Source organism: Periplaneta americana, chromosome 6 (genome assembly GCF_040183065.1).
Source record: "Periplaneta americana isolate PAMFEO1 chromosome 6, P.americana_PAMFEO1_priV1, whole genome shotgun sequence".
NCBI classification, from domain to species: Eukaryota; Metazoa; Arthropoda; class Insecta; order Blattodea; family Blattidae; genus Periplaneta; species Periplaneta americana.
This window is the reverse complement of record NC_091122.1, coordinates 41,042,364-41,053,145: the sequence shown is the minus strand read 5'-3', so window position 1 is coordinate 41,053,145 and position 10,782 is coordinate 41,042,364. Positions and strand designations below refer to the sequence as shown.

At 35.5% G+C, this 10,782-nt stretch overlaps 1 protein-coding gene across 3 annotated transcripts in view; it reads right to left on the bottom strand.

Annotated features, from left to right (window-relative positions):
• sti (sticky) overlaps positions 1–10,782 on the bottom strand; it is an 82,175-nt gene that overhangs the window by 65,627 nt on the left and 5,766 nt on the right. For all 3 annotated transcript variants that reach the window (XM_069827989.1, XM_069827991.1, XM_069827990.1), the window contains exons 6-10: positions 8,438–8,705; positions 7,600–7,774; positions 5,607–5,732; positions 3,755–3,875; positions 1,818–1,958 (exon numbers count right to left, since the gene is read on the bottom strand). In XM_069827989.1, coding sequence (XP_069684090.1) covers positions 1,818–1,958; positions 3,755–3,875; positions 5,607–5,732; positions 7,600–7,774; positions 8,438–8,705 — 831 coding nt within the window. The remainder of the gene's footprint in view (positions 1–1,817; positions 1,959–3,754; positions 3,876–5,606; positions 5,733–7,599; positions 7,775–8,437; positions 8,706–10,782) is intronic.

Here is a 10,782-nt window from a genome sequence, read left to right as displayed (position 1 = left end):
CCCCTGAATGCTAACACTAACTGCAGTCTTTCTTAATATGTCCAAACAATTCACAAGTGTTTTCGTTTGTTGTTTGAAAGTCTTCTGTAATTATTATTATTATTATTATTATTATTATTATTATTATTATTACTGTTATTATTTCCTGGAGTATATTCTACATTACTTAGTTTTTTACAACCCCAAGATAGCAATGATAGATGAACAGCAATTCTAAAGACATAATTAACTTTATTAGGACAATAATATAACCCTGTCCAACCCATACCCATCAAGGATATCAAATTAGCCATGCAGTAAGAAACATGCAGTGGAGGAGCTCGCAGCCTCATGTGGACACGAAGTGTTACGATTTCCTCCGTACCACTGTGTTCTAAATCCTTTGGGAATGTTAAATGTTATGTTTTATTTAACGACGCTCACAACTGCCAAAGTTATATCAGCGTCGCCGGTGTGCCGGAATTTTATCCCGCAGGAGTTCTTTTACATGCCAGTAAATCTACTAACATGAGCCTGTCGCAGTTAAGCACACAAATGCCATCGACCTAGCCCGGGATCGAACCCGCAACCTCGGGCATAGAAGGTCAGTGCTATACCAACTGCGCCAACCAGGTCGACCTTTGGCATCAACTGAAGTCTTATGTTAGGAAAAACAATATTATCCCGACTTGAGTCTAGTGTGTTAACTTCTGCGTGTTGGAGCTGCAACAATCGGTCCTCATAATTGGTCCTCCTGTGTTCAACATGCAATTAAAACGGAAGGGAATTATATGAAGCACAACAGGGACAGTAACCAAGAGAGATTTGTGATTCCTTTAGGAGAGAGTGACGACGAATAGAGGTAAGAGAAGAAAAATGCCATATTTTATTACATAACATTTCAGATTTCGCTGCGAATTTAGACACGAAACACAAATTGACAATATTATTTCGGTGTTATTATTATTATTATTATTATTATTGATGTAGTCTAAGTATGAAATATATTAGTTTGAAGAAGTTGACCGTACAATGATTCTAAAACGGATCTTTATACACACAGTAACTCAAAATTAACCATTCATTAATTCGTGATTGATTGAATGAAAGTACAATTTGTTGTATAGAAATAAATATACGATTGTTTCATACCCACGTGGCGAAGTCAATGTAAAATGTGACAACTGCGCGCCTAGAAATTTCTGCACGCGTCCCTTAATGACCGGGGTGGACCGTGTGGCTAAGTTCTTCTAGCAACAAAAGAGACCGACTGGGGATCCTTTGAAAAATCCTACTATACCAACAAGGCACCATTTATGAGGCAACTAAGCCAAGAGACAATGGGGTAAGGTAGCCAGTTCCTTTCCCTCTCCATTACATACATTGTTGACTGGCTACATATTACACTAATCAGAATTCAGATGTATACAAACTATTGAAGAGCATAGAAGAAAAACATGATAAGTTCCAAAATTATCGATTTTCTGTTCTAGATGTTATGTAACTCAGGTAGTGTAGGTTTGTGTAGTTTAACTGTACAGAATAACAACCTTATTAGTTCAAAAATATTTGAAGAATGATAACGCAAAGACAACAGAATATAATGGGTCTTGAAACTTTCTTCTCGTAAAAAACAGTAAAACGTGACTTATCAGGTTTTCCCCCTGTAATCTTCAATTGTTCTTCCTCTGACACATATCGTGGTATTCCATTCAATTTAAAAGCATATAAACTTGTTCATTTAGAAATCATGCCTAAGTGAATATTATCAGACTGCTCAATAGATGCTTTCAAACAACTTATTAATTTACTTAAATCTTTGTTTTTTTCACACCTACCTCAATCTGTTTTTCTAAATTCTCCAATTCCAGCTTGTGTTTCTTTTCCCACTTGGCCTTGCTGTCACGAAGCAACTGAACAGCCTTCGTCTCCACCATTTTATGTTCCTTCCTTGTCTCATCCAAAGTTCGCAATAAGCTCTGAATACAGGAAAATATTTCAGCTCACATTACTCAATTTTAAATTTAGAAATTATGTGCAAACATGCAAAACAAAATAAACGTAGATTCTTAGTACAAAAATAATACTGTAGTAAAGAAGTGTAGTGTACCGCGTGTGAATGATTTTACTCTTGCTGTTCAGAATACAATTCTATTTGAGTTATAACTTCAAAGTTTCAAATTAACTTGCAAATTCTTGTATCTAGAAAGTAAATAATGTTCCATTTCACTTCAGCTCAGCAAGTTCACCCATGCAGACCTCACAGAAAAAGATCTTTTAAAATATTTTAATAATTATCAAAACTGACAACTGTACAAGTCTCAAATCACAATTTTATTTACATTAATGCTTCGAGAGGAAGAGGGAAGTTATAGTCGCGACGCTGTTATTCCCGATGTGACTCCTCTTTGCTTACATCTTAGGAAGTGAAGGCTCTATAAAGTCTATGTAGGTATAATCTTTTCACTGTAAGAAAAATCCTAATATAAACAATAGCATGTGATTGAAGTGAGGCTTCATTGGCCGCTGTTTGGCGCCATAGATTCTCAGTACATGTTCCTGCCCACTGTTGTACATTCTGTTTCATGTTAAACATTTTCTGTTACTCGTCAAGTAGGCCTAACCTCACTACTATGCATTCATTTGCTTAGGAAACATTTACTTTATAATTACTGTAATTAAATCTCACATAACTTATTATATACATTTAAGACTATTTCTTTTTCTCTGCTTTTGAGTTTCTACTCTTATGTTTAATAACCAAACACACCGAGGATGCAGAAGCCATACTTCAGTACCATGTGCTTACGTGAACAACTACGACCTCAAGTGATGCCAGCTTGTTACAAGAACAGACTACCTTGGTATTACTTTTGGTATTTATCTGCGTTCATAGTACATAACAAAATATAAAAGTAGCTTTTCTTTTTCATATCGTTTTACTTATGAGTGAAGTTATATGTTTCATTATATTTAACAACTAGAATTCAATTTTTTATTTTCTAATAATACAAGATGATAGTTTGCAAATACGGACTATATTTTCCTGCGTCATGTGAGTGTTTCGACTGTAAAAAAAAAAAAAAAAAAAATGTAAAAAATTGTACAAAATTGTAAAAATTGTAATTGTAATATTGTAAAATGTTGACATGTTCCACATCTTAAAGCTTCATTGCTCATGTAAGATCTATGGAATAAAATAAATGAATGAATGAATGAGAGCCAATCACGAGTATGACAGCCACGTGATTGTGTTTAAATTAGGATTTTTCTTACAGCAAAAATAGTATAGTATCGTTCGACATTTTTGTTCTTTCATTGCCGAGCTGCCAGACGAGGAATCTATTTGCCGTACCGTTAAACATTATCATGTCGTAGCTCCTGTGATATAAATCAAACGCACTGTAATTCAACAAAAATTTGTGCGGCAAATAACGTCCTCATGTTTTTACTGCGAAAGCCAACGAAAGAGCCAATATTAAGTATTATATTAACTATTTATCGAGCCTTAGGAAATGCATAATGTCTTCACCAGCAAATCACAAGACGCACACGTTTAAATGTAGCCGATCTGCTACGTCATTGGCTGCCGGAAATTAGAGCGACGGGACTATATCATATAGACTTATTGCTGAAGAACACATTTACACTGCCAAATATATTATATTAAAGATATTTCCAAAATATATTAATCTTTCTCAGTATTAAATCGGCATGCAGAGAATATTCATTCAAAATTAAAATACAATAAGACAATAACAACATATACACATACCAGTCGTTCATTCTTTAATTTTTCACACTGACGTTCTAACTCTTCCTTATCTACTGTTAAAAGTTCGTATTTATGGGTCTGTTGTTCAAGCTTCTTCTCCAATGTTTCAACCTCTCTAATCCTGAAAACGTAAGCAATATTTATTTCTACAGTGAAATTTAACAATTTAAAATGAATAACTATTTTACATTCGACCATATTAAAAGATAATACAAAAGCAGTGCTTATAGAATATTTATTCAACTGCTTCCAATCACTACTTATATGCAGTACAAACAGACAACATATCCAATGAATTACTTTTATATACGTCTCTTGAAAGAATATAACGAAAACTCCCCCCCCCCCCACCATAATTTAGTCGTTCATTAAACCAATATCAATTGATATAGATTCACATTTAACTTCTCATATTGTATTGTATTTATTTACATTTCATGGTATTCGTACATTGCTTCACAACTAGAATATGTTGTTCTTGTTTTGTTGTTTTCTAATGCCAGGCGTTTGACAATAAAGTCATTTGACCTCTTGCACTCCAATATTTTTCAAAGATATTATCATGACCAGCCACTGAAGCACAGATTTTGAGATGTTCCGAATCCATTTCTTGGTTTGAGTTGCACAATGGACAGTTAGGGGACTGATATATTCCAATTCTATGCAGATGTTTGGCCAAACAATCATGGCCTGTTGCCAATCTAAATGCAGCTACAGACGATTTTCGTGGTAAATCGGGTATTAACTGTGGATTTTGATGCAGAGAGTTCCATTTTTTCCCTTGGGATTGTGTTATCAAATTTTGTTTGTTGAAGTCTAAGTATGTAGATTTAATAAATCTGTTCACAGAGTAACACGTAGATTTAGTAACAGGTCTGCAAGTAGAAGTGCTGCCCTTCTTTGCTAAAGCATCTGCATTCTCGTTTCCCAGGATTCCACAATGGGATGGTATCCACTGCAATACAATTCTTTTATTGAGTGATATTAATTGAGAGAGCATTTTAGTTATTTCTGCTGTTTGAGATGAAGGTGTGTGTCTAGAGACTATTGATAGAATAGTTGTTTTGGAGTCTGACAATATAACTGCATTCCTAAATTTATTGATGTGGCATAGAAGATTCCTAAGACTTTCACTTATTGCAATGATTTCACCATCAAAACTTGTTGTTCCATATCCAAGAGATCTATAAAGTGAGAAGAGACAGCACGTAACACCTGCACTGGCACCTTGTTCTCTGGAGATCAAGGATCCGTCTGTGTATAAATGAAGCCAGTTTTGTAGAGGGTACCTAATATTAATTGTCTCTAAAGACAACTGTTTCAGTATTTCAGTGGCTTAAGGAGGAAAAGCTGGTGATCAACAAGATCTCCCAGCTAGGTCCAATGGACCAGTCGACCAACAGCAGGTGTGGTCCTCCAGACATTCTGGGGGTTGTGTGTGAATGAAGAAGCCACCAAAACGTTAAAATATGGTGTTCACTTAAATCGGCTACAACTTGCCATTTTCACTTCACTTCACAACTAGAATAGGAACATGTCAAAAGAAAAAAGAAAAAAAAAAAAATCTTAGTAGTACTATAAAATCTTAATTATAGTCACAGTCTAGTTGAAATATATACAGAAGAGTTTTACAATATAGTCTACTAGTACAACACAAAGTTTTAGTATCAATACTTAATAGAATTAACACATCAGTAAGAAATTTCATATCTCCTTGCCTTTTCAAAACTCTGCCTTTAATCATTACTTAAACAAAATAATTGACCCACATTAGAAAAAGTGCCTTAATTAAGAGCCTTTGCATGACCTAAAATGTTCAACAGACATCATCATAGCTAATAACTTCACTTACTTTTCATCACTCTCTAACTGATGAATTTTTCTCTGCAAGTTCTCAATCTCTTTCTTCTGATTCAGCAAACTCTCATTCAGATCATCATTTTTCTTCTTAGGAGACATGCTTGTTTTCTCTGTGCGCCTGAAAATTAACATAATATGCTACTGGATCCAACATCGAAGGCACAGTTTGATGAATTCCAAACATTACCTTTCAGGATAATCTTTGAATACAAGCACTTACAATCTGTTTATTGTGTTGATATTATTTTTCATAGAATTGCTAAAAGTTATATATAAGAAATAAACTAAATTATAAAAATATTGTGCTTTGCTAATGGTAATATTAAAAATAGATATATACGAGGCGCATCCAGAAAGTAAGTTTCCCTATTTAAAAAAAAAAAAGGAACACACACATTCAGGAAAACATTTATTGACAACAGGTAAAGCAATGTTTCAGCTATTTTTCAACATAGCCACAATCATGATTGAGACGCTTGTCGTACCGTGGGATCAACTTTTGTATCCCTCTGTCGTAGAACTCTGCCGCCTGTGAATGGAACCAGCGTGTGACAGACGTCTTTAGCTCTTCGTCGTTGCCAAAACGCTCACTGGAGGACAGGAATTTCTTGAGGTGCAAGAAAACGTGAAAATCGCTGGGAGCAAGATCAGGACTGTAGGGTGAGTGATGAAACAACTCCCAGCCAAATTCCGTCAAAACAGCTGCTGTGCGCCGAGCCGCATGTGGACGAGCATTGTCATGGAGGACCACAACACCTGCAATAATTCCACGCCTCTTGTTTTGAATGGCACGTCGCAATTTTCGCAGTGTTTCACAGTAATGGTCAGCGTTCACTGTTTCACCTCTTGGAAGGAAGTCAATGAGCAGAATGCCCTTCCTGTCCTGGAACACCATGCACATCACTTTCCGTACCGACAGCGTCTGTTTGAATTTCGTCCTGACCGGAGATCCACTATGCCACCAATCCATTGACTGCTGCTTCGTTTCTGGGGTGAAGTGCGAAATCCAAGTCTCATCGCCCGTGACGATCCTGTCGAGGAATTCGTCGCCATCATTGTGATACCGTTGCAGAAATGTCAGTGCTGCTCCTAAACGTTGCATTTTGTGTTCGGATGTCAGGTTTTTCGGCACCCACCTGGCACACACTTTTTTGAACAGCAGGTGCTTAGTGACAATCTCATGCAACAAGGATCGCGATATCTGCGGAAAATGGCTGCTCAGCTCCGTAATCGTGAAGCGACGGTTCTCCATGATGCACTGCCGCACCAGCTCAACACGATTATCATTGATGAGGGACGGTCGCCCACTGCGCTCTTCATCATGCACACTTTGACGACCTTCGGAAAACTGCCTACACCAGCGACGCACCATCTGCTTACTCATGATGTTCGGCCCACAGACCTGACAGAGCTGCCGATGAATTTCAATTGGCACAATGCTTTGTGCATTAAAGAACTTTATCACTGACCGAACTTCACAGGCGGCTGGAGAAGGAATAAGAGCTTCCATTTCGGACCACTGCTGCCACGCTACTGGCACCAGGCGGGACCTGTCCGGCTGGCATATGATTGACACGTCATAGATCTGTTATGCATGTGCAATTGACACGGCTAATGACATTTACTTTTAAGGGGAAAAAATCGGGAAACTTACTTTCTGGATGCGCCTCGTACACGAAAATTGTCTCAATTTTTCCTGAATCTCACTCTTTCTGACTAGGTACAACGACCTCATCCATTCAACATGGGAACTCTTAGCAGCTATGCTATGGTATTATTTGAATTGCCGGAATCCTATAAAAGACACCAACTTTTCCTAACGTTGTATATTCCAATATGTAAGAATTATGCACACATCCACGCTCTTATTTCTTACAAAGATTATTAATATCAAACATGCAGTTATCTCCAACAGATTTTAAAAAATCTGTCATTTGGAATGTAAACAAAGTTTATCGAAAATAAATAATATAGTTCATACTTACGTTGAAGTCATCTCATCTTGAACATATGTAAACCCTAGGAAAGGCAAGTTGTTGCCACAGAATCCTTTCTTAGTCTTGAAGTTTTCTATCGACAGAGTTGGTGGCTCATGTTCAAACTCGACAAAATTTGATGTATCATCAACACCATTCACAATTGGAACAAATGGTGGAACAGCTGAAAATAGGAACAAAATAATTTTAACGAAAAATTACAATCACAGTAATGCCATGCAGTAATACTAATATTAATACAAATTATGTATCGGTAAACAAATATAGAAAAAGTAATGCGAATAAAGCAAACCATATTTCTATAACTTTCATTTATAATTCTAATTATTTTATATTGGAACTCTCATATACTCGTTCTTAAGGTAAATAGAAGTAGTTATCATTCTATCAGACATTTAACAAACGATAATTTATATACTGTAACTTAAGTACATTTTTATGTCTATTAATATAATTATAGTTTAAATATGACTACATTTTAGCCATTGTTACAATCTTATCCAAGAAAAAAATAACGGAATAAATAATGGAATAATAACAGCAAACGAAGCATTTTTTGCACATTTTAATTTATTAAAATCAAAATTATTAACTAAACTCAAATTATATAAAACATTAACAAGACTTGTATCATATTCAACAGAATCGTGAACATTAAATAAGGATGACGAAAATGCTTTGCGAAAATTTGAGAGAAAGATGTTGAAAATGTGTTTTTCAGTGAAAATATGCGAAAACCTAACCTCCTGTGTAAAGTAGTCTTTTTTTATTTCAAGAGCCATACTTTCAATTTTATAAATACATATTATTTTAAACTAGTTATCACCTTCTCGTAATGTATTCCAATCGATGCTGGAAAAGAAAGTGTGCTTCATCAGCTGTTCGTGACCAAGACGTGACGTAGCATCGTCCAAGAGTCCTTTCACCAAATCTCGAAATGACTGTGAGGCATCATACTCTTCAGAAAACTGAAGGCTCGACTTGTGGTTCATAATGTTGTAGTAAGTGGCTGTCAGCTGGTTACCAGAGAATGGCGTTATTCCCATTACCATTTCATAAGCAACAATCCCCAATGACCAATAATCACATTCGACCTGCCAAATTAAATTACAAGTAGTATTGCAAAAATACATAGTCACTCTAAACAATTATGGCCCACTCACATTTATGCATCACAGCATGTCAAGCTGCACTAACATTTTTTCTAGTCTGCTCCCATTAGAGTAATGTAGTGCAAAGCGGCAAGGCATGACTAAACAAAGTGGATTAAAACTATTTTCTCACCTATAATGTTTCCTAATGTGTTACCACTTTCCTTCCAGGTATTATCACTAAGTTGTCATTACAATAATATCGTGTCTTCATTGTTCTATACTTTGGCTTGGACAATGAAGAATAAAGGTAAGCGTTCACTACATCATATCGCACTACTCATACGAAACGCACGCAACGGATATTTTAATTGCAGTGCATTCACTGTAACAGCTCTACCTCATCAGATTCCCAATCAGCTGTTTAAAAGATGACGTCGTACGATATTGACATTGCTGAAAACAGGGGAGTTGAGGTTAGGTCTATTAATTATGACTGTTAGTGAATAAGAATTTGTAATTGCTTCATGAGTCTTAATTGAAGAGGAAGAAACGAAAGAGATATTGGTTACATAATATATATGTAAGAAACGACTTGATTACTGTAATGGAATGCCTCAAATTATATAATTCTTCACAGTTTTCTACAAGCGAAATAAGTTTTCAATCTGCCATTTTGGTGCGACACTGAACATGGCACAACATAATAGTAACAGTTGACCAATTAAAATTGATTTATTAAAAAAGGCCATGATCGCACGCATCGGAAAAGTTGCTCATCCGAGAAACGTGGACGGATTTGCCGAGAGGCGATGCATGCGATACGATGTAGTGAATGCGGTTACATAACAGTTACAGCAAAGATTGTTTTTTTGCGATCCATGTGATTCGTCCGATGAGTGCGATATGATGTAGTGAACGCTTCGAAACTAGTCAGCCAGGTAATTTCCTAAAAAGTTAACATGCTAAAGGAGTTGTAAAGTTAATCAGTAATATTTGTGGCTTTTGCCATAAAGAAATGGATATTTCCACATCAAATTAATCAGTTTTCACAATCTATTTTAATTCCTAACCTATAAAGAAGTTAAGATGCACAGGTAAGTTATATAAAAAGAAAGCTGTTATGTCAACAATTCAGCCCCAAACGAAAAAACCTGAGCGTCTACTCAACAACTTCTGATTCTGATATGCCACACTGCATCACTCTGCAGCCTCTCATTTCAATGCATGAATATGCTGCAGCATGACACATAAGTGTGAGCGGATCATAACACTGCCAACAGTGACTTGAGCATTCAGTGTTAAAGCTACAAATGCAGATGTGCCTATATTCGATATTAAATGTATTATTTTATATCAGAACAGAAATAAAAAATTAATCAAATATGCCACAATCTCGCATTTTTTAGTATGATTAAACTGAAAGAGTTTTTGAATAGTGCTCTATCACAGCCAGACATCACCTACCAAGCAACAATGCATCACTACTGGTAGAAATGCCACCTTTCAATTAAGATACTCCAGTATACATTGAAACAAGTGTGTAATAGAATTATATCCATCTGCAGGCAACATGTCCACATATATACACACTAAACCACTTGGATAAACACTAAACTTAAAACATTATTGTAGGATAAAAATAATTATTATCTACAGAATATGACATGATAATCACTTTCATGCGTGTTTATTGTTAATAGCTATTATAATAGCCAATAGTGACTTAAAATATAGGTAAGTGTTATAGTATTAAATATCAATTATGTAACTCTTGGAAATATTTTTATTTAGCATGTGGCAAACAAGATTCTTTCAGCACACAGAAAAATATCGAATAAATTAGTTCAATTATTATTATAAATGATCACACATAAGTCATCTGTTGATTGCAAGTGAAGACAAACAATCACATATTTGGAATTTCTTACCCAAGGCAGTATTAGAATATAATGTGTCGAAGAAATCATAATTTTTACACTACTCCAGCAAGTATTAACCTAAGAATTACTGTATCAATACAAACATAACAGCTATGGAAAGTGCAATATTTTGCATATGAAATATACCCTTAAGCAGT